Raw genomic sequence first — 21,303 nt, 5'->3', positions numbered from 1 at the left:
CGGCTAATATAATATATATAACGGCTAATATAATGAATATAACAAATAATATAATAATAAATATAACGGCTAATATAGTGAATATAACGGCTAATATAATGAATATAACGGCTAATATAATATATATAACGGCTAATATAATATATATAACGGCTAATATAATAAATATAACAGCTAATATAATTAATATAAAAGCTAATATAATGAATATAACAACTAATATAATGAATACAACGGCTAATATAATAAATATAACGGCTAATATAATGAATATAATGGCTAATATCATGAATATAACGGCTAATATAATGAAAATAACGGCTAATATAATGAATACAACGGCTAATATAATGAATATAACAACTAATATAATGAATACAACGGCTAATATAATAAATATAACGGCTAATATAATGAATATAATGGCTAATATAATGACTATAACGACTAATATAATGAATATAACGGCTAATATAATATATATAACGGCTAATATAATGAATATAACGGCTAATATAATATATATAACGGCTAATATAATGAATATAACAAATAATATAATAATAAATATAACGGCTAATATAGTGAATATAACGGCTAATATAATGAATATAACGGCTAATATAATATATATAACGGCTAATATAATATATATAACGGCTAATATAATAAATATAACAGCTAATATAATTAATATAAAAGCTAATATAATGAATATAACAACTAATATAATGAATACAACGGCTAATATAATAAATATAACGGCTAATATAATAAATATAACGGCTAATATAATGAATATAACGGCTAATATCATGAATATTACGACTAATATCATGAATATAACGGCTAATATAATGACTATAACGGCTGATATAATGAATATAACGGCTAATATAATGACTATAACGGCTAATATCATGAATATAACGGCTAATATAATGAATATAACGGCTAATATAATGAATATAACGGCTAATATAATGAATATAACGGCTAATATAATGAATATAACAGCTAATATAATGACTATAACGGCTAATATCATGAATATAACGGCTAATATAATGACTATAACGGCTAATATAATGAATATAACGGCTGATATAATGAATATAACGGCTGATATAATGAATATAACGGCTAATATCATGAATATAACGGCTAATATAATGAATATAAGGGTTAATATAATGACTATAACGGCTAATATAATGAATATAACGGCTAATATAATGAATATAACGGCTAATATAATGACTATAACGGCTGATATAAGGAATATAACGGCTAATATAATGACTATAACAGCAAAACTGCATTTATCGTTTGAGTTTGGTGATGAAATGGACAGAATATCATTTATGTCATGTGGGAACTCCGATTGAAATGTGTTTGGCGCGTAAAACAACGGGTTAAGCACCGTACCGGAAGCCCTGTACTGAAACGGTTCGGTACGAATACGTGTACCGTTACACCCCCAATGAGTATAGAAGCATATCGCAGTCAAAATTCAAATGTGACTGCAAACGTACATTCGTGTTCCCTAGTTGACAGTGTGAGAATTAAAATGCGAAGCATATGGCCCATTTGCATGTTCCCCAGAAGCGATACTGGCGTGCTTTTAAAGAGCGGTGCTCATGTGCAGATTGCATGCAAATGCTCATCTTCCCCAAGCCTAAATATTATTATAACGTCGCATATCTATCAAAAAAAGTCTGACTGAAGTTTATCAAAGACCAAAAAATATGGCTTGCCAAGTTTTCACCCCATTCCTTACGAAAAATGCCCCAAAAGAACCTCTTGGGATCACAATCTTGACAGTTTTTTTTCCAAACCCGCGGTAGCATTCGTGCTGCAGAGACTTCTCAGCGTCTGCCATGTGGGCAGCAGCAAAAACAAATCTTCCAGCTGACAGAATGAGTGCTGAGGGGTCTGTCTAGCCAAGTCAGAAAAAACTGAAAAACAAAAAACCAGCTCATGAGAGACCGTCTGTGGTTTAACTCTGATACAGTACAAGCACTGGAAAAAGTAGACATGTTGCAGAAGGCCTCCATAAAGTGAGCTAGAAATGTCTAAACCTATTAAATTGAACCCACTTAATTATTGCCAACGCATTTTAGGCCAAATTTGCCATCTTCCATCTCACTAAACAAAAATTTGGATGAACACTGGCTGAAGTTGTTGTTTATATATGTAGAATAGTATACATTTAATTCTAATATGAGATCTAATAAAATTATACTTAGTATTGCATAACATTAGCTTGACTAGTGCAACACCTGTAGACGTGCCGGTATACGGTATATCACGATAATGAACATGCAGGATATTGTTATCGTGGGCACTTCAAAATACCGTGAACAATTATTTATTACGAATTATTCCGATTTTTAGAATACTTTACATCAACCGTTTAACGTCAAAGAGGAACGCGCACTGATGTAAACAAACCCAACGTGCATTGCGTTTTATGTATGTCACAAAAGAAAATTAAAACTATAAAAATATTTGTAGAAGATTTACCCATTTAAACTTTTTTTAATTATTCAGTTCGGGTGAAAGTATGGTTAAGATTATACAAAATAAATAAAGTAAACTAGCCAGAAAATATGATAAACTTTCTTTAAGCTTTTAGTGCGTGTTTTTTTTTTGTCCGCAGAGTTTGCCGTCTTGTAAACATATCAAAACATGAATAAAACGACATGATCAGAGCCGTTTTCTTGGTTGTTTGTGGTTTACCATTAACTTGCGAATGTTGAAGCCTACACCTCCCCTTGTTAACAAACTTTCAAGACTATCAAGTTTAAAAATGACCAACTTCTAAAAACAAATAGGCTTGTTGTCTTTATAAAGAAATACTCACTTATATAAGTGTGAACGCGCGAATGAAGCGAGGTAACTCAAAATGTTCAAGCGTCCAACTACACGCGAATAGTGCGATTTATTCATGCAAGTCGCATCTGATGTGAAAAATACATGAAATGGCTGTAAGTCTTTAAAGGATTAGTTCACTTTTAAATAAACTTTTGCTGATTATTTCCTCACCCTCATGTCATCCAAGATGTCCATGTCTTTTTTTCTGCAGTCGAAAAGAAATTAAGCTTTTTGATGAAAACATTCCAGGGTTTTTCTCCATATAATGGACTTCAATGGGCAACAAACGGTTCAAGGTCCAAATGAAAGTTTCAGTGCAGCTTTAAACGACACCAGACGATGAATAAGGGTCTGATCTAGACAAACCATCAGTTTCTGAGAGAAACCCAGCAGTATTTATGCTATTATTTTACCTCTTAACAGACGAACGTGATCATCTCTGAGCTCCGCCATAACTTCCGCTAAGTGAGGTCAAAATACAAGCGGTCATAGATATGTCGATAGTAGATGCCTCATTCTACTGATCCATGCAGGCGCTAATGAGGCATCTACATATACATCTATGACCACGATCGTATTTTGACCTCATTTGCCGGAAGTTATGGCGGAGCTCAGAGATGATCACGCTCGTCTGATAAGAGGTAAAATAATATCATAAATACTGCTGGGTTTCTCTCAGAAACTGATGGTTTGTCTAGATCAGACCCTTATTCATCATCTGGTGTCGTTTAAAGCTGCACTGAAACAGTCATTTGGACCTTGAACCGTTTGGAGCCCATTGAAGTCCATTATATGGAGAAAAACCCTGGAATGTTTTCATCCAAAACCTTAATTTCTTTTTGACTGCAGAAAGAAAGACATGGACATCTTGGATGACATGGGGTGAGTAAATAATCAGTAAAAGTTTATTTAAAAGTGAACTAATCCTTTAAGTATTTGGTGATGTGACGAGCACCGTAGCGAATACAGAAATTTGAATGGCTGTGTGAAACATTTAAATACTGTTTAGTAGCGCGAGTGTGTATTGTTTACAAGGTTTCCGGGAAAACGGCTGCACTTCTGCTGTTCCACCAGCGCCCTCTGCTGTCAGAGAGTGAATGTGCGTCTCCTTCACTCGTTCATGAGCTGCTCATGCACATTGGGTTTGTTTACATCAGTGCGTTTCCTCTTTGACGTGTTGTTCATTTTGAACGGTTGATGGTGCTAGAGCCTATATACCTTAACTGTGCGTTCACACCAGACGCGACTTGTGTGAATAAATCGCGCTGTTCGCGTGTAGTCGGCCGCTTGAACATTGAGTTTACTCGCTTCATTGGCGCGTTACACAACAGATGTGAACTCGTGTCATGGGCGGGGCGTTGTGAAATGTCTGACATGGATTGTTTTAAAATACGGTGAATAAGCTCAATTTGCCGGCTTTAGCTATAGCTTGTAGTCTCAATATGTGTATATAGAGCTCAAATTGAGTAAAGAGCGCTTTAGACTGTCCGACCTCCTCACTCACTTTCTTCCAAGCAAGATCCTTTTTATTCCTGTTTCTATAAAGTATGAAGATGTGTCGCACAGGATCCACATATGATTGTGTCCTCATTGTTGTCACTACTAGAGCAAGCTCCTGATTGGTTCAGCTCATGAAACATTTATTTAAATGTTTTTGCAACGTATCGTGATAATACCGTATACCGCGATAAAAAGCGATTAATCGCAACATGAAAATGCCTGAACACCTGTTATAATTTAGTGGGTTAGATGTTTTACTGTCCACATGCAATAATGGCCATTCCTTCCAGAATCATGTCTGGAAACTTCAACCTCACCTCAACTCGACAAAAGGGGAAAAGAAGAATCAGATGAGACCACGAGGCTTCACTGAGGTCACCGAACACATGCAACCAAACGCTTCCAGAATCAATTCCACGGCAAAGAGGCAGATCACAATCTCTCCCAAAACGTCTAATGCTGCTGTGGGGGAAACCACAGAGTAATCGTTCACGCTCATCCCAGAAGAGAAAAAACATTTCCCCGCGTTCAAGCTGAAGGGGTTCATCACGACTTCTTTCGGCCTCCCACAGAGAGAATAACGACCCCACAGGTATGACATCATGATTTTAAAGAGAGTACAGTGTGTGCGGCTTAGTAATGAAATGTACTAATTTGTGCACGCATATTATATAATTCACGCTGATATCTCCAAAAAGAACTGCTGGTCACAAGACTTAATGGCATTGCTTCTAATGCCTTTTTATATCTGGGAATATTAAAGGAATTACACAGAATAAAAGATTTTTCTGAATTTAAAAAATGTGCTTAACTAGACAAACAAGTCACAGGGCCAATTGAATTTTAAATTTTCCCCCATATGTGGTTTCCAACTATGAAAAATATTATTTCTATGACTGATTAATGAAAACAAGCTTTAAATGTAGTCATCAAGAAACATTAAAACCACAGCCAACATACCAACACGTCAAAGACAAGAAAATTACTTGAGAGAGAAACTCGTACTGAGTCGTTAAATTACATAAAATAAAATAAAAACTGTATTTTTTGGATCGCGTTGTCTAGCAGCTTTGCCAGCTCATATTAGTGCTATGACCAAACTAGATTATTTTAGTGTAGGAGAATATTACATCAAATATAAACAATTATTCAAGAAGACAGAGTTCTTTCATATATTACAAGGGAGTGTTCAGCTTTCCAAAATGGCTGTGTTTAGAAGTTTAAAACAACAACAAAACAAAAATACCAATAAATACTAGTCATAGGCTTCACCTTCAAACAGCACAGCAAAAGCCCTGCTGAGATAATTCATCCCAGACATTACAACAGAAGAGAACACTAAACAAATATCAACGTTTACAGAAAAATGTGACATTGCTCAAAGTATGTGCAATTAGGGGTGTTTAGTCTTCTGTAAAAGTACCAAACCGCTTTAAGTAGACCAAAAAAATGTCTCAAAATCTCATTGTACTCGATTATATCTGTGACCACTTTCTATTAACACTGTTTTGTTTTTGGAAACTAGCCCACTTAAAAAGTTTAGTTCACCCAAAAATTAACATTAGCCCATGATTTCCTCTCCCTCAGCTCATCCTAGGTGTGTATGACATTCTTCTCTCAGAGGAACACAATCAGAGTTATATTAATAATGTCCTGAGTCTTCCAAGCTTTATAATGGCAGTGACTTTTGGGTAATTTTTGACTTTATTGACTAAAATAACTAGCTTCCAGTTGACTTGCGCTAAAAGATGGATGCACTTTTATGATGGATGGATGCACTTTTATGATGGATGGATGCACTTTTATGATGGATGGATGCACTTTTATGATGGATAGATGCACTTTTATTATGGATAGACGCACTTATGATGGATGGACGCACTTTTATGATGGATAGACGCACTTTTATGATGGATGGATGCACTTTTATGATGGATGGATGCACTTTTATGATGGATAGACGCACTTTTATTATGGATAGATGCACTTTTATGATGGATGGATGCACTTTTATGATGGATGGATGCACTTTTATGATGGATGGATGCACTTTTATGATGGATGGATGCACTTTTATGATGGATAGACGCACTTTTATTATGGATAGACGCACTTTTATGATGGATAGATGCACTTTTATGATGGATGGATGCACTTTTATGATGATAGACGCACTTTTATGATGGGTGGATGCACTTTTATGATGGACAGACGCACTTTTATGATGGATAGATGCACTTTTATGATGAATAGATGCACTTTTATGATGGATAGATGCACTTTTATGATGGATAGATGCACTTTTATGATGGATGGATGCACTTTTATGATGGATAGACGCACTTTTATGATGGATGGATGCACTTTTATGATGGATGGATGCACTTTTATGATGGATAGACGCACTTTTATTATGGATAGACGCACTTTTATGATGGATGGATGCACTTTTATGATGGATAAATGCACTTTTATTATGGATAGATGCACTTTTATGATGGATAAATGCACTTTTATGATGGACGGATGCACTTTTATTATGGATAGACGCACTTTTATGATGGATAAATGCACTTTTATTATGGATAGATGCACTTTTATGATGGATAAATGCACTTTTATGATGGACAGATGCACTTTTATGATGGATAAATGCACTTTTATTATGGATAGATGCACTTTTATGATGGATAAATGCACTTTTATTATGGATAGATGCACTTTTATGATGGATAAATGCACTTTTATGATGGACAGATGCACTTTTATGATGGATGGATGCACTTTTATGATGGATAAATGCACTTTTATTATGGATAGATGCACTTTTATGATGGATAGACGCACTTTTATGATGGATGGATGCACTTTTATGATGGATAGACGCACTTTTATTATGGATAGACGCACTTTTATTATGGATAGACGCACTTTTATGATGGATGGATGCACTTTTATGATGAGTAGATGCACTTTTATTATGGATAGATGCACTTTTATGATGGATAGACGCACTTTTATGATGGATGGATGCACTTTTATTATGGATAGACGCACTTTTATTATGGATAGACGCACTTTTATGATGGATGGATGCACTTTTATGATGGATAAATGCACTTTTATTATGGATAGATGCACTTTTATTATGGATAGATGCACTTTTATGATGGATAGACGCACTTTTATGATGGATGGATGCACTTTTATGATGGATAGACGCACTTTTATTATGGATAGACGCACTTTTATGATGGATGGATGCACTTTTATGATGGATAAATGCACTTTTATTATGGATAGACGCACTTTTATGATGGATGGATGCACTTTTATGATGGATGGATGCACTTTTATGATGGATAAATGCACTTTTATTATGGATAGATGCACTTTTATGATGGATAGACGCACTTTTATGATGGATGGATGCACTTTTATGATGGATAGACGCACTTTTATTATGGATAGACGCACTTTTATGATGGATGGATGCACTTTTATGATGGATTAATGCACTTTTATTATGGATAGATGCACTTTTATGATGGATAGATGCACTTTTATGATGGATGGATGCACTTTTATGATGAATAGACACACTTTTACGATGGATAGATGCACTTTTATGATAGATAGATGCACTTTTATGATGGATAGATGCACTTTTATGATGGATAGATGCACTTTTACGATGGACAGATGCTCTTTTATGATGGATAGATGCACTTTTATGATGGATAGATGCACTTTTATGATGGATAGATGCACTTTTATGATGGATAAATGCACTTTTATTATGGATAGATGCACTTTTATGATGGATAAATGCACTTTTATGATGGACGGATGCACTTTTATTATGGATAGACGCACTTTTATGATGGATGGATGCACTTTTATGATGGATTAATGCACTTTTATTATGGATAGATGCACTTTTATGATGGATAGATGCACTTTTATGATGGATGGATGCACTTTTATGATGAATAGACACACTTTTACGATGGATAGATGCACTTTTATGATAGATAGATGCACTTTTATGATGGATAGATGCACTTTTATGATGGATAGATGCACTTTTACGATGGACAGATGCTCTTTTATGATGGATAGATGCACTTTTATGATGGATAGATGCACTTTTATGATGGATAGATGCACTTTTACGATGGATAGATGCACTTTTATGATGGATAGATGCACTTTTATGGACTGCCATTATAAAGCTTGAAAGAGTCAGGGCATTATTAATATAACTCTGATTGTGTTTGTCTGAGAGAAGAATGTCATACACACCTAGGATGAGCTGAGGGAGAGTAAATCATGGGCTAATGTTCATTTTTGGGTGAACTAACCCTTTAAATAATATTGCAATATTATGGATGATGCTCATTATAATATTGATTATTGCAGTACAGTTAAGGCACATTTTCAAAACACAAGTCTTTTTTCTGTCTGATCCAAACAGATTTTTAGGGAAAAGCCAACTAAACCATGACATCATCACAGATCTTGACAATTCTATCTCTGTGTCTTCTCTCCGGAGCTCTGGTACTTTCTCAAGACTATCCCAATAACGACATAGATGACACCTCTCCGTCTGAAGTCCCACGACTTTCTGTAACTCCACAGCCTGATTACGACGGCCAAATAATGTATTGGTACGAATGTGCCAGCGAGTGTTTCTGCTCCTCATCCCATCCATTTGCCATGTATTGCGACCACCGAAAACTCAAGGCGGTTCCCAACATCCCGAGCCACGTCCGCCATTTATACATTCAGCATAACGACATAGAAGCGCTAACTTCAGAGCCTTTCATTAACGCCACATCCCTGAGGGAAATCAACCTCAGCTATAATAAGCTCCAGTCATCTAAGGTGGATTTCAACATACTCAAAGAACTCATTCAGCTACACCTTGAGCATAATAATCTGGAAGACATCCCATCTCCTTTGCCAAAAACCCTTAAAAGACTTAATTTGGGCTTCAATAAAATTTCAAAGATACCGGCTGACGCTACAAAAGCGCTCACTAAACTTACAGTGCTGGATTTGTGCAGTAACAGACTAACAGATGCAGGTATTAAAGGAAAGATCCTATCTGGTATGAAGAGCCTCATGCAAATCAACATGTGCAACAATAAGCTCAAGTCCATGCCAACAGACCTTCCAGAATCAATCCAGCAGATATCTCTGGAAAACAACTCAATATCTTCCATTCCCGAGGGCTACTTTAAGAAGACTCCCAATCTCTTGTCCCTACGCATGTCACACAATAAACTCAAATCTGTGGCATATATTGCCTTCAACTTGTCCAGACTGATGGAGCTCCATTTGGGCCATAACCAGCTCTCCAAGCCGTTTTTTGTTCCCAGGACCTTGGAACATCTGTATCTCAATCACAATGACTTTAAAGGTAGGTGAAAACCTAAAGCAGGGGTGTCCAAACTTTTTTTAAAGGGGGCCAGATTGGATGTTGTGGACATACCCGGTCCCTTCTCTATTATATATATATATATGACATGTTTTGTTTCTTGGAAATATGACAGATTTGACAAAAGCTTGAGCTGACAGTAGCTTGTGATGAGACACAGATGTGCATTTATAGATATTTAACAATATCTGGAAAACTTTCATCAAGCAAAAAGTTTTAAAAGGTGAAATTTAAATATTATTAGTGAGTTAGAACTCTACTCTTATTTAAATGTAATAAGTGCTCTATTGAGATCACCACAGGTAAAGCCACACTACAATAAATACTTTTCTTACTTGGTACTTCTGTCTTTTTTCCAGTCCAAACATCTAAAAATTCTTAAATCAAGATGCTTTGACTAAGGGAAATTACATATTTTCTCTTGATTCCTGGGGGAAAAAATCTAAATGAATTGAGTTTTTGCTTGAAACAAACTAAATTATCTGCCAATGGATTAGAAAAATAATCTGGTTTCTGTAACAAGATTCCAAACTGAAACATTATTTTTCTTACACCATTGGCAGATATATTTGCTTGTTTTAACCAAAAACTCACTTCAATTTTATTTTATTTTCCAGAAAATAAGAAAAAAATACCTAAATGCCATTTCACTGATCTAGTAAGAGCATCTTGATTTAAGAGTTTTTAGATATTTATACTAGAAACAAGACACAAATACTAAATAAGAGCATGTTTAGCAGTGCACACGTGGCAAAAAGTAAAAAATATTATTTCTATATCTAGAATGTCTTTATGGTATTTAGTCTATAAACATATACATACAAATGGACAAAACTGCAAGTTTATAACAAAAATATTCTGTAATTTGGCCTTTATTACTCATTTAATACATGTCTACATTACAAATGAAATAATATTAGATACTAACCTACATTTCTGACAAATTACCGGGTTTACAGTTCGTGTTACCGCGGTTACAGTTTGTGTCACCATGGTTACGGTTAGTGTTACCATGGTTACAGGTAGTGTTACCACGGTTACAGTTTGTGTCACCACAGTAAACCCATGATAATGTTGGTGAAGTGTTGTTTGTGAAGTATTTTAACTGAAGCGGCTCAGCTGATTTGCACGTTAGTGTTGTTGATTAAGTCAGTGCAGTTTAACTGGATTTAAACTAAATTAAATCACTGAGATGTGCCGCTCGTACCGCAGACCTCTGGGCCGAACTCGAGCGCTTCTCATTGGCTGTTGAGTGGTCATGTGATCGAGACACTCAGCCAGTAAACACATTTGTTCAGAGTAAGAGTTTGCGAGTTTCTCTGTTTCGTTCTGCTTTTGGTGTGTTAATGTTTCCCTGGCCTAAAGTCTAGAACCGCCCCCTTGTGTTGACATCGGGAAACTGCAGGATTTGTAAATTATGCGGGGTGGGCCACATATAATACATTTTTACAGACACGCCGTGGGCCGCATTTGGCCCCCGGGCCGGACTTTGGACACCCCTGACCTAAAGGTACCAGTGTAGAATAACAGCAAGAAATGATAGACCTTTACTCAAACAAAAATGCTATTCTAAAAACTGCAACCCTTTATCATTCCACCTCATCAGACTTCTTGTCTCTTTGCAGATCTGAATATCTCTCTAATGTGTCCATCACCAGACTTTGGCAGCCCTAACATGCTTACCTACATTCGTCTCGATAACAATAAGCTGACAGGACCAGTGGACTACTACGCTTACAGATGTTTCCCAAGGCTGCTAATGATATTTTACGGAAACCAAAGGAAGGATGATGAAGATGACTCTGAACCTGAACCTAAAAAATATGAAAAGGCTCTCGACGTTGATTCTTGAACTACAAAGTTCAACGAACCAAACTATCCATTATTCAAAGTATAAGAATAAAACAGGATTTATGCATGCATGCAATCTCAAAATGTTCTGCTTTGTTTTGCACAATGTCACTTTTCTCTCCATTAATACAGTAAAAAGCATTTATGATTGTGCTGCAATGCATGTAATAAATGTAATAAAGCTACTCTCTTTCTGAATAAATTACGGTGAAATGCTTTCGAAGATGGAAAGTTTATGACCTTAGCCTGGTCCTTCCAGACTCTCGTACGTTTCATTGGTACAGAAAGTCTGGCCACTCTCCATTGTCAAGCGTTAACTAACTCTGTTGAAGTTTAAAACTATTGGATCTGCCATAACCAATCGCTAACGTTTGGTCGTGACGTATGAGGGGAGACGACAACAACTATTGGCTTAGTTAGCGTTTGCCTTAACCAACTCCTTCCCCCCTCAACTATAGAGACAGAGCGTATTTAGGCCACGCCCACACCGGGGGGGAAACAATCCAACGCTCTCCATTGACTTTGCATTGCGGGAGGCTGCCTCATTGTCATTTCGGACTTATAACAAAAAACAGAACAATGTCTAAAAGCTGATATGTGACAAGGTGTACAGCAAACAAGCTAAAAAACACAGAAATACGTTTTTATAAGCTGTCGACCCAAAAAAACGAGCGTTTAAGAAGATAAAAGTGGATACAGGCAATACGAAGTGAAGCTTCAGCTGAAGAATGGGGAAATTTTGGGATCCTGACACTCAGTATGCCTCAATATGTCTATGTGTGCAGTAAACATTTTGTCACTGTTAAGTCAAATATCCAAATGTCCGTTTTATATATTAGATTTACTGTCGCTGATTACGTTCCCCTCTAGTCACCGTAGTTCTCAGTGTAATATGGCCCGCGCGCTCTGTCTCAATGGCCTGAATCCACTTTTTTGTCCTTAAACGCTCGTTTTTTGGGTCAAAAGCTTATAAAAACGTCTGGGTTTTTGCTTCTGGGTTTTGTTTAGCTTGTTTGCTGTACACCTTGTCACATATCAGCTTTTATACATTGTTCAGTTTTTTGTTATAAGTCCAAAATGACAAAAAGGCCGCTTCACGCAATGCAAAGTCAATGGAGACGGTTTGATTGTTTTCCCCCCGGTGGGCGTGGTCTTCAGATTATGACGCGTGTCGCTCTGTCTCTATGGGCTTAGCATTGTTAGCGTTCGCTAGCTGGGAAAAATTTAACTTTTCCTGAACCCCCAGCCACAACATCATGGCCACCAACAAAACTCAATTGTTCTTGCTCCGGCTTTAACTTCTGGATATTCGGCAGCGTTGCCACAACAGACCGAATGGCTTCGCTCGCATCTTTCTCCACCGCTATTACTGAACTATACAACTCAAACTAGCGCACGACGTCAATGTCATCGCTCTGTAAGGCCCGCCCAATGGGCGTCCCAATGAAGGCTTACGATTAGTGGGTGAAGGTTTCTTGCGCGTTCTGTCTTTTCAGTCTGTTTTAATTCCAATTTACTTTTATCTGACTCCATTTTATCATCACCTCGAATTTAGGTTGGAATGCCGATTGGTCATTTGTAAAACAATTTAACTACACATTTGCTTATTCTATTGAACTCTTTACTCTTATTGAAATCATTCATTCGGTTCTCAGAGTCGCACATGGTCCTCGCATCGGCCGTTATGCGGGCCCACGATCACAATCCCGCCAGTCCGATCATTAACCAGAGGTTATGGCTAAAGCGATTTAACAGTGCCACCCATCTTTGCGATTGTTAAAAAGTACCCATGTAACCCCTACAGTCGCCTATATAACAACTTAGTTAAAGTTGAAACAGTAACCAGAGGTTATAACCAGTACCATAAAATAATGTCAGAATGAAATCAAATGTAACAATTTATTATTAGTCAGGTAAATGTATCAAGCCAATTACATAATAAATTCAAAGATATTCAATACATAACATCAAATGCTGTGAAGTAAAGAGTAAAAGATGCATACCAGACAAAATTACATAAAGCTGAGCGTTTGAAAGACGCTCAGAATTACGGGCTTGATCTGGTTATAGAATTGCGCCCTGAAATCTCCTTAAATACCAGACCAAAGATAGAAAACTCGTAAATGTAAACATGAGTTCACAATGGGAATTAGCATTAATCAAGTCCTGTAGACCTGTACTGACGACAGGAGGTAAAGACCAATTGGCCGAAGACACACCCACCGTTATAAGCTAAATATCTCTAAACTCTTAAAACCTTTATTACCTTTTGGTTTACTTCTGTGGGGATGAGACCTTTGTAGACATTTCAAATGATACTCAACATGTATAATACTCTATAGTAATTGTTCACATTAAACCATATAGATTTTGGGTGAATTTCAGGTGATCTCAACATGAGAGAGAGGGGGTCAATAGAGATTAGGATGATACTGAGGTGAGAATGCTAATTTCGTAAGAGACAGTTCAGATGAGAGTCGCAATCTTATAGTGCTTCCAGTTTTCACAGTCTTACAGTTCTTAGCCACTCCCTCGTTTCGCTGATTGGATTAAAATTTGGCTGGAGAAAACCAGCGAATATACCGCAAACCAAGACGGAGTACTGAAGGAAAATGAAAATTGAGCGGAAGTACGTAGGAGGGCGGAGCCAGGCTAGTAGGATCCAGCCTAAAGTCAAGTCAAGTCAACTTTATTTATATAGCGCTTTTAACAATGTAGATTGTTTCAAAGCAGCTTTACAGTGTTAAACAGGAAAATAATGCAGCATCATTTTATTCAGCCGTACAGCTGCTCTGGAGAAAACTGTGATGTCATCAGTTCATTTCAATTACCATACAGTGACAGTGTGGGCTTTACATCAGTAATTTAGTTTATATGGTTAATTTAGTTCATTAATTAGATTTATTTCGATGTTTAGTTGAAAAATTGAGTGTCTCCAACTGAGCAAGCCAAGCCAGAGGCAACAGTGGCAAGGAAACCAAAACCCCATTAGGTGACCTAATGGAGAAAGATAAACCTTGGAGAAACCAGGCTCAGTCGGGGTGCCAGTTCTCCTCTGACCAATTAACAAACAGCGTATGATTATTATTATTAATCTGGCAGCTTTACAGGTCAGAGTTCATAATAGATCGGAATATTCGAGGGACCGGAGGCAACATGCTGGAGACGGGTTTATTGAGGATGACATATCGATTTAAGTATTATTTAATTGTAATATTCGAACAATCGGAGTCAACACGCCAGAGACGGGTTTATTGAGGATGACATATCGATTTAAGTATTATTTAATTGTAATATTCGAACAATCTGAGTCAACACGCTGGAGACGGGTTTATTGAGGATGACATATCGATTTAAGTATTATTTAATTGTAATATTCGAACAATCTGAGTCAACACACTGGAGACGGGTTTATTGAGGATGACATATCGATTTAAGTATTATTTAATTGTAATATTCGAACAATCTGAGTCAACACACTGGAGACGGGTTTATTGAGGATGCCGTGTCGATGAGGCAGTTGCAGGGGGAGTCTAATCACGGTCTCTGGTCTCTAAAGCAAAAATCAACAAAAAAAAGAAAGAAAGGAAACCAATACAGCAATGCTATTGCATGCAAATATAATGATAGGACCATTAGTTTACTAAATACACTCTGTATCTGCCTGTTGCCGGGCAGAAGTTTCCTCTGTATAATTTCTCTGTACTAGGCCTTTTCTTGTTATCTAGTTTCGGCGAAACCAAACAGAACTTAATGTTCTATGAAGTTTATTTTATATAAGGCATCAAAACCAAGCAGAACTTAATGTTCTCTGAAGTTTATTTTATATAAGGCATCAAAACCAAGCAGAACTTAATGTTCTCTGAAGCTTCACATAATAAGGCATTGGTTACTGAAAATTATATGTTAAAGCATGCATTAAAATTTCCATAAATTAAAATTTCCAAAGAAAAGTGAAACACTAAATACACTGCCATGATCACTAATAAATCCAGCTGAATGTCAACACATGTTTCCTGTTGAACACAATGTACAGCCATGGCCAAAAGTATTGGCACTGTTATAAATGTTGTGTTCACAAAGTTTGCCGCTTCAGTTGTTGCATTTTAAATAATTGCAAAAGCTTTAATTGCCAAAAAAATGAACTTAATCAAAAAATAGTCAGTTTTTTGGCCCTGGCACAAAATCACCAGCCTACATCATTTCACTAATCATATCATCATTCTGACTGAACTATAAGAACAGACTTTGGATTAGGGATGGGCGATATGGACTATAGCACGATATTTTCAGGTATTTATTGTGATAACGATATCAATGATGATATCAATGCCATTCGCCATGTGTTTGGGTGAGAGCTGCACACATTCTAGAGTGCCAAACAAACAGTGATCTAAAGTAAAACCCGTCATCAAATAGGCTCTGATAATATACAAATTACATTAAAATATTGGAATATTATACAAAAGCGTCAGTCGTTTACAGACGATTATGTGACGTAAATAGCGACCGTATTATGGAAGATGATCAGATATTTCTTTTAATTTCAATATTAATGCTCAAATAGAGCGCTTGGCCAGCTACAGAGAAACCGATAGCCAGGAATGTTTCGATTCGAAGCGGCTGATAATGAAAATATGTAGTTTTGCACATTCTTACACTCCAGCTTTTTAGTGTGCAGGGGTTGCGTTTAAATATTTAGAATCCTCCAAATCAAGTCGTGTGATGAAGAAACCACCCTGAAATGTACCACAGAGGATCAGCACTGTAAAAACATTTCTAAGTATTTGGCTCCTTTCCCAGTACAGTAAATTTTTACAGGTTGGCATAATTGCTAACACACCTATAATGTTATTCATTTCTCTCAATTTCCATACATGTTTATTTCGAAGGGCTGAGGCGCATTTCTTCTTGTCTTAAGGTAAAACAGTCATATGTTTCCTATTAAACATGTTTTTCTTCACCTTGATCTTCAAGTGTCTGTTTTATAGACGAGCTCGGTTTCTCTAATCCATTTTATGTTTTTAATGAAACACAAAACTGGAAAAGTCTTAGGATCCCACATGAAGCAAAAAGTTAAATTAACAATATAGCAAGGCTATTAAGAAAAGGACAACTATAATCAAAGAATTTGGAAATTTCTATATTATCTATCCTAATGTCCTACTATCTATCCCAATTACCCCAATTACATATTCCTGCAAATATATGGCCAAAAATGTATTTTTTGGTTAAATAGCGATACGGTATGTTTCTCTGTATTTTCTACGTTTTCTATTTGGATAAAAAAATAAGTTTTTATTTAAAAAAAAAAAATCTATATCCAATGTTGTCCAACAAACTATGTTGATATTGAAGGCTATGAAAACATATATAGTGAATGTAATAAATGTAGGCTATGCACAAATCACATTACATTCTATTGTATTCTAAAAACTTAAATTCACTAAACTAAAAATGAAAATAAAAACAAAAGCACAGACTAATTATAGTAGCCTACGTCTTATTACCCCATTATAGATAGATAGTTTAAATGTCATTACACATGTACAAGTACAATGCAACGAAATTTGTTTGGAGCAAGCCAATAATTGCCACATTCATAAAATTACACTTTCTGTTAAACTTACACTGTCTGTTCGTTCACAGAAGCCTGAATCTGAGCGGAGATTCACTTGCAGAAGGCTGTCCTATCCTGACAGCAGAATGGACATATTTGCATGATTTCTAACATTTACAGATGGAGAATATCCCTGTGAAACGTAAGCATTGTGGAAAGCATCACATCTCAAACAGTGCGAGTCTGTGAGTCATGTGTCTGTCTGCTGATTTAAACTATACACGTTAACTATATCTAAGCCCTTAATATAAAGTATGCGTCATGTTTAGGACAAATTGGATTATACACTCTATTTTTCAAATGCGCTCGTATAGAACTACTGTATATCGATATAAACGGTATTGCCTCAATCCATTCGTTTCTAAAAAAATATATCGATATATCATTCAAACTCGATATACCGACCAGCCCTACCAAGATACTCTTTTTTTCTGACAAATGGACCGTAAAATGCTATCAAAACTGGAAAAGTCTTACTGTGCGTACACACCAGACGCAACTTGCGCAAAAAAATCATAGTTGGACGCTTGAACATTTTGAGTTTACTCGCTTCATTTGCGCGTGAAATTCACTTCACAACAGACGTGAATTTGCATCATGGGAGGGGCTTCTGCTCCAGTCTCGTTGCAAAATGGCTGACATGGATTTTGTTGAGAGGATAGCTGCACTTTATTTGCTACGGATATATAGCTCAAACTGAGTAAAGAGCGCTTTTTACAACTCACCAGACTGTCCGACCTCCTCACTCACTTTCTTCCAAGCAAGATCCTTTTTATTCCTGTTTCTATAAAGTATGAAGCTGTATCGTACAGCTCCGGGGATCCACATATGATTGTGTCCTCATTGTTGTTAGGATTTCTGCCTCCGCTCGTAATCACGTCACTACTAGAGCAAGCTCCTGATTGGTTAATGCGGCGCGAATATCGGCAAAGTTTAGATTGCACCGCAGAATGTATATTCGCGTCTTTGCATTGACTTAACATGTAAATCACTCCCGCTTAACGCTTCATTTGCGTCTGGTGTGAACGCACCATTAAGGCCTGTTCACACGGGACAATTTTCTCGCGCGTTGAACGCCTACGTTTAACGCCTCGTGACTAAACAAAGGGCGCCATTGTGTGTGTGCACACCGACGCGCAAAACGGCAGGTGTAAAAGCGTTATTTTTTTTTTTAAACGCCTTGGGTTTGTTTTTTGTTTAGACGGGCCACGTCAAAAACTGGCCGACCAATGAGATCGACGCTTTAGTTCATGTGCCTAGAGCTGCTGTCCAGTTAGCAAAAGGTGTGTGAATGGTTTTGGCAAGCACGTAAATACTGTCTCTTTTCTTCTTCTGCGTGACAAACGAGTGTCATGGTGCGTTCACACCTGACGCGAATGAAACGTTTCGCGCGAGGGATTTACATGTTAAGTCAATGCAAATACGTAAATAGACATTCTGTGGCGCGATCGCATGAATTGAGCGTTTGACGCTAGAGTTGAAAAATCTGACCTTTGGCGGATATTCGCGGCGCGTTAACCAATCAGGAGCTTGCTCTAGTAGTGACAACAATGAGGACACAATCATATGTGGATCCTGTGCGACACATCTTCATACTTTATAGAAACAGGAATAAAAAGGATCTTGCTTGGAAGAAAGTGAATGAGGAGGTCGGACAGTCTAAAGCGCTCTTTACTCAATTTGAGCTCTATATACACATATTGAGACTACTCCTCCTTGAACTGCCACCTTAACGTGGTGGAGGGGTTTGAGTACCCGAATGAACCTAGGAGCTATGTTGTCCGGGGCTATATGCCCCTGGTAGGGTCTCCCAAGGCAAACAGGTCCTAGGGGACGGGTCAGACTAAGAGCAGTTCAAAAACCCCTTATGACGACAATGACAACGAGGACCGTGACGTCGCCCGGTATGGCGCAGCCGGGGCCCCACCCTGGAGCCAGGCCTGGGGTTGGGGCTCGTATGCGAGCGCCTGGTGGCCGGGCCTTCCCCCACGGGGTCCGGCCGGGCTCAGCCCGAAGGAGCGACGTGGGGACACCTTCCCGTGGGCCCACCACTCACGGGAGGGACCGTAAGGGGCCGGTGCGGAGAAGATCGGGCAGCAGTCGAAGGCAGGAGCCTAGACAACCCGATCCCTGGACACGGAAACTGGCTCTTGGGACATGGAATGTCACCTCACTGGCGGGGAAGGAGCCTGAGATTGTGCGTGAGGTTGAGAGGTTCCGACTAGAGATAGTCGGAATCACCTCTACGCACGGCTTGGGCTCTGGAACCACACTCCTCGAGAGAGGATGGACTCTTCACCACTCTGGAGTTGCCCATGGTGAGAGGCGGCGGGCTGGTGTGGGTTTGCTTATAGCCCCCCAGCTCTGCCGCCATGTGTTGGAGTTTACCCCGGTGAACGAGAGGGTCGTTTCCCTGCGGCTTCGGCTCAGGGATAGGTCTCTCACTGTTGTTTGTGCCTACGGGCCGAACGGCAGTGCAGAGTACCCGGCCTTTTTGGTGTCCCTGGGAGGGGTGCTGGAAAGTGCTCCGACTGGGGACTCCGTCGTTCTACTGGGGGACTTCAACGCCCACGTGGGCAATGACAGTGACACCTGGAGGGGCGTGATTGGGAGGAACGGCCCCCCTGATCTGAACCCGAGTGGTGTTCAGTTATTGGACTTCTGTGCTAGTCACGGTTTGTCCATAACGAACACCATGTTCAGGCATAAGAGTGTCCATCAGTGCACATGGCACCAGGACACTCTAGGTCGTAGGTCAATGATCGACTTTGTGGTCGTTTCATCTGACCTGCGGCCGTATGTCTTGGACACTCGGGTGAAGAGAGGGGCGGAGCTGTCAACTGATCACCACCTGGTGGTGAGTTGGATCCGATGGCGGGGGAGGAAGCTGGACAGACCCGGTAGACCCAAGCGTACTGTAAGGGTCTGCTGGGAACGTTTGGCCGAGCCCCCTGTCAGAGAGATCTTCAACTCCCACCTCCGGCAGAACTTCGACCGGATCCCGGGGGAGGCTGGAGATATTGAGTCCGAATGGACCATGTTCTCCACCTCCATTGTCAAAGCTGCCGCTCGGAGCTGTGGCCGTAAGGTCTCCGGTGCATGTCGAGGCGGCAATCCCCGAACTCGGTGGTGGACACCGGAAGTAAGGGATGCCGTCAAGCTGAAGAAGGAGTCCTATCGGGCCTGGTTGGCTTGTGGGACTCTTGAGGCAGCTGACATGTACCGGCAGGCTAAGCGGACTGCAGCCCGGGTGGTTGTGGAGGCAAAAACTCGGGCCTGGGAGGAGTTCGGTGAGGCCATGGAAAAGGACTATCGGCTGGCCTCGAAGAGATTCTGGCAAACCGTCCGGCGCCTCAGGAGGGGGAAGCAGTGCCCTACCAACGCTGTTTACAGTGGCGATGGGCGGCTGTTGACCTCAACTGGGGATATCGTCGGACGGTGGAAGGAATACTTTGAGGATCTCCTCAATCCCGCCATCACGCCTTCCATTGAGGAAGCAGAGGCTGGGGGCTCAGAGGAGGACTCGTCCATCACCCGGGCTGAAGTCACCGAGGTGGTCAAGAAACTCCTCGGTGGCAAGGCACCGGGGGTGGATGAGATCCGCCCTGAGTACCTCAAGTCTCTGGATGTTGTGGGGCTGTCTTGGCTGACACGCCTCTGCAACATCGCGTGGCGGTCGGGGACAGTGCCTCTGGGATGGCAGACCGGGGTGGTGGTCCCTCTTTTTAAGAAGGGGGACCGGAGGGTGTGTTCCAACTACAGGGGGATCACACTTCTCAGCCTCCCCGGGAAAGTCTATGCCAGGGTACTGGAGAGGAGAATTCGGCCGATAGTTGAACCTCGGATTCAGGAGGAACAGTCTGGTTTTCGTCCGGGCCGTGGTACACTGGACCAGCTCTATACCCTCTACAGGGTGCTGGAGGGTTCATGGGAGTTTGCCCAACCAGTCCACATGTGTTTTGTGGATTTGGAGAAGGCATTCGACTGTGTCCCTCGCGGCATCCTGTGGAGG

General features: G+C 39.3%; 3 protein-coding genes across 3 annotated transcripts in view; 2 read left to right on the top strand and 1 right to left on the bottom strand.

Moving 5' to 3' along the window:
• LOC307120889 (uncharacterized protein) overlaps nucleotides 1-21,303 on the top strand; it is a 678,898-nt gene that overhangs the window by 305,298 nt on the left and 352,297 nt on the right. The gene's annotated exons all lie outside the window — the stretch shown is intronic.
• cenpp (centromere protein P) overlaps nucleotides 1-21,303 on the bottom strand; it is a 111,627-nt gene that overhangs the window by 62,567 nt on the left and 27,757 nt on the right. The window lies entirely within an intron of this gene.
• On the top strand, nucleotides 4,730-11,887 carry omd (osteomodulin). The gene is made up of 3 exons (XM_079808080.1): nucleotides 4,730-4,969; nucleotides 8,855-9,802; nucleotides 11,446-11,887. Exons 2-3 carry the CDS (start codon nucleotides 8,881-8,883, stop codon nucleotides 11,670-11,672), a joined length of 1,149 nt encoding a protein of 382 aa, XP_079664206.1. The 5' UTR covers nucleotides 4,730-4,969; nucleotides 8,855-8,880; the 3' UTR covers nucleotides 11,673-11,887.

Source organism: Gobio gobio, assembly GCF_949357685.1.
Source record: "Gobio gobio genome assembly, chromosome: 24".
In the NCBI taxonomy this organism is placed as follows: domain Eukaryota; kingdom Metazoa; phylum Chordata; class Actinopteri; order Cypriniformes; family Gobionidae; genus Gobio; species Gobio gobio.
This window is presented reverse-complemented; position numbering and strand designations above follow the sequence as displayed.

What these genes read in the sequence shown, in the direction of transcription:
- omd (XM_079808080.1), top strand. Translation starts at nt 8,881, where the DNA reads ATGACATCATCACAGATCTTGACAATTCTATCTCTGTGTCTTCTCTCC. An exon ending in CAATCACAATGACTTTAAAG is followed by an intron (nt 9,803 to 11,445) that starts GTAGGTGAAAAC and finishes GTCTCTTTGCAG; the next exon opens with ATCTGAATATCTCTCTAATG.